This window comes from Camelina sativa, chromosome 5 (assembly GCF_000633955.1).
Source record: "Camelina sativa cultivar DH55 chromosome 5, Cs, whole genome shotgun sequence".
Lineage (NCBI taxonomy): Eukaryota > Viridiplantae > Streptophyta > Magnoliopsida > Brassicales > Brassicaceae > Camelina > Camelina sativa.
The window spans coordinates 34,345,095-34,348,133 of NC_025689.1; the positions used below are offsets into that span (position 1 = coordinate 34,345,095).

General features: G+C 32.9%; 1 protein-coding gene across 1 annotated transcript; it reads right to left on the reverse strand.

Moving 5' to 3' along the window:
* On the reverse strand, positions 1,249-2,280 carry LOC104788563 (putative F-box/LRR-repeat protein At5g15620). The gene is made up of 2 exons (XM_010514331.2): positions 1,895-2,280; positions 1,249-1,785 (listed from the first exon to the last, which is right to left on the reverse strand). The coding sequence occupies exons 1-2, from the start codon at positions 2,126-2,128 to the stop codon at positions 1,465-1,467; spliced, it is 555 nt and encodes a 184-aa protein (XP_010512633.1). The 5' UTR covers positions 2,129-2,280; the 3' UTR covers positions 1,249-1,464.

Below are 3,039 nucleotides of genomic sequence, written 5' to 3' on the forward strand. Positions count from 1 at the left end.
AAAAAAAAAAAAACCCCAAATTCTTCTTACTGGAAAATTCTCGATTTCTAAATCTATCAAAAGAATAAAGTCAGATCAAAAAACGAAAACTTGAAAAGAAGATGGAGAAAGCGATTAATTCATGAGAAAACGTAGGTGTAGTAGAGGTAAACAACGGAGAAAGAGTGTAGAATTCGAATCCGACGAAACAGGATTGAGTAGTTCATAGAAAATCTATATTCATTCCTTTATTTTTGTGTATTTTTCTCAACAAAATTCCCAAAATCAAACCCTAGATCAGCCAAAATTCCCGACGAGAAATAAAAAAACCTAGATCTAGATCTAGATCTGAGGAGAGAACAAAGAAAGGAAACGAAGAGATGAATTAATCTGAGAAACAAGAATAGATCAATCGAAAACTTAGCTGAATCGAGAAGATGATAAAACGCAAAAAAGGGTTCTATATGAGATTCAAAGGGCAAACGAAAGAAGGCGATGAAGTAGTCCCTAGCTATCCTTTTAAAGGAGAAGATGATGATGATGAGCTGTCCACTGTTTATTTTTTTAATAATTTAAAAAAGGAAGATAATAACTTTTGGTTAATCTTCTTTTTAATTTTTTTAAAATACAGGAATCGGAGACTGACGCCAGCCTGGAATTTTTTATAAGGGAAGCACGTTTTGTTTTAAAGGGAAGTTTCTCCGTCTCTTCACGGAAAGGAATATTCCCACCAAAGATACGCCTCCCCTTCCCTTTAGTTTAGAAGAAAATATCAAATGTGTATGTATGGGTAAGTAATTAATTATTGAGTATATTATACAGTATTCTGAATTTTGAATATTTCCTTCACGAAAGCAACCTCTAACACACAAATCATATGCGTAAAATATACATAACGACCGTTAATTATAACGAAAGCCTACCAGATGGTTTTTGCTTCTTCTTAATATGCGGCTCTCTTTGTTTTAAAATAAAAAAAATTATGACGTCATGATGATGATTACATCATTTTACCGACACAATTTTAAACAGAGTTCGGAAGTTAGCTCGTGGGCTTTTTAAAATAGGCTTAGTTGACCTGATGGGCTTAGCCTTTCTCTTGCTTACTTAATTTGACTTAAGAAAAAAAAACGACAATAACCGAGTTGGAGATGAATAAAAACGCCACGTTGTGTCCGACTCAGAACAATCTCTCAGTCATATGGGGAAAGAAGAAAGACACAAAACCAAACCAATTCTCGTATCTCAACAACAAACGGGAAGCAAAGCAATACAACTTTGTTTCTTCTCTATTCAGATATGCAAGTTCATGTTAAGATTTTGCTCAATGTAACACCACCTTAACTGTTCGATTCAGAACAATCTGAACAATCTCTCAGACACAAAACCAAACCACAATTCTCATATGTCAACAACAAACGGGAAACAAAACAATTGCATCTTTGTTGCTCTATTCAGATATGCAAGTTCATGTTAAGATTTTGTTCATTGTAACACCACCTTAACAGTGCATTTGGACGATACCACCTTAACAGTGCATATGGACTTGGACGAACTTCTCGAACTCGTTATGAGATACGTCATAATCTGAAGATGTGTGTCATCTCTTCCTGGCTTAAGACGAATTTCCAAAAGTTTAAGACACGGCAATGTCTCCAACATGTGCTTTATTTGCACCATCTCTCCTCTTTCTCCTTTACACTCTCTTATCTTTACGACCTCAATATAGCAGGGCGATAGGAAAGTATACCCTTTCAAGCATTCGCAAACAGATTCCTCATCATTATCCTTATTGTGCACACTTCCCTGGAAAAAAAACAAAAACAAAAAAAACGCAAGTTTAGAGATTGAAGATTTTATAAATACCTTATATGTCCTGTCAAGTTATTCTGTTTTTGCGGGTTTCGGGTCATACCTTGATGGTGAGAGCCTTAAGATTTGGAGATTTCTTTAGGAGAACTTGCAAACCGTTCCAACATATGCTTCCTTCAGCTGGGATTGATAAATGGAACAGGCTTTCAAACAGATTCCTCCACCTCTTTGAGAGAAGTGCCGTGAACGCCGCTTCTTTCGCCGACAAGAAAGACCCGATGTGGCAAATAATCTCGTCTGGTAGGTTGCTGGTCCTATCAATGCTTTCGTAAACCATAGAGAGTACACTAGTCTTCTGCAAAAACTCTCTTCTAATCTTCGATTCCCTGATCAACCCTAGTCCCCTTCGCTAAGTTAGCCGCCCTTCTATTTAATGTACTCGAGGAGGACCGACCATCATAATTCCTCACCACGCCTTATTAATGTAGATTGATTTATTATCCTAAATTGGTTTATCACTAATCTTAAACTTAATATTTTTTATATACTTTATTTTATTTCTATCTTATATGATGTATATTTTACTTTAAAAAAAAATCACATTGTTACAAAAATATATTTCTTCCAACTTTTTAGTTTTAATATATAATATATTTTCTAATGAAAGCATATACCATATAACTTAAAAGTAAAACTATTGATCAAACCAAGTAAAACAAAAAAAGTTTTCATACTTTTAAAGTTAAAATTGAAACCAAGTCCATTTATGATAAACTAATTTCAAAAATATAGAATATGTACTAATATATTTTAAAAAATCACATTGTATTCAATAATTATATATATTATATTAAAAACAAAACTTAGATAAAAATAAAACTACTGATCAAACCAATTCGAACAAAAGAAGTTTTCATACTTTTACTGTAAAAATTAAAACCAAGTTAATTTATGATAGACTAATCTAAAAATATAACAAATAAGAGAAATCATTAATCAAGATCATAATTCCCAAAGACAAAAAGAAAAATTTTGAAAAATTTGACTCAAACTTTATGGTTTTGACTGACACAACTGAAACTCAAAAACAGAAAACATAGTTAGTAGACAACCTCCCCCAGACTTAAAAAACAATGTCTCCAGTGTTATCAAGTAAGAGGAAAGCAAAAATAGAAAAAAAAAAAAAAAATCAAAATCAAAAGAAAAAGAAAAACCTACCAGTGGGTTGCCTCCCACTAAGCGTTTGTT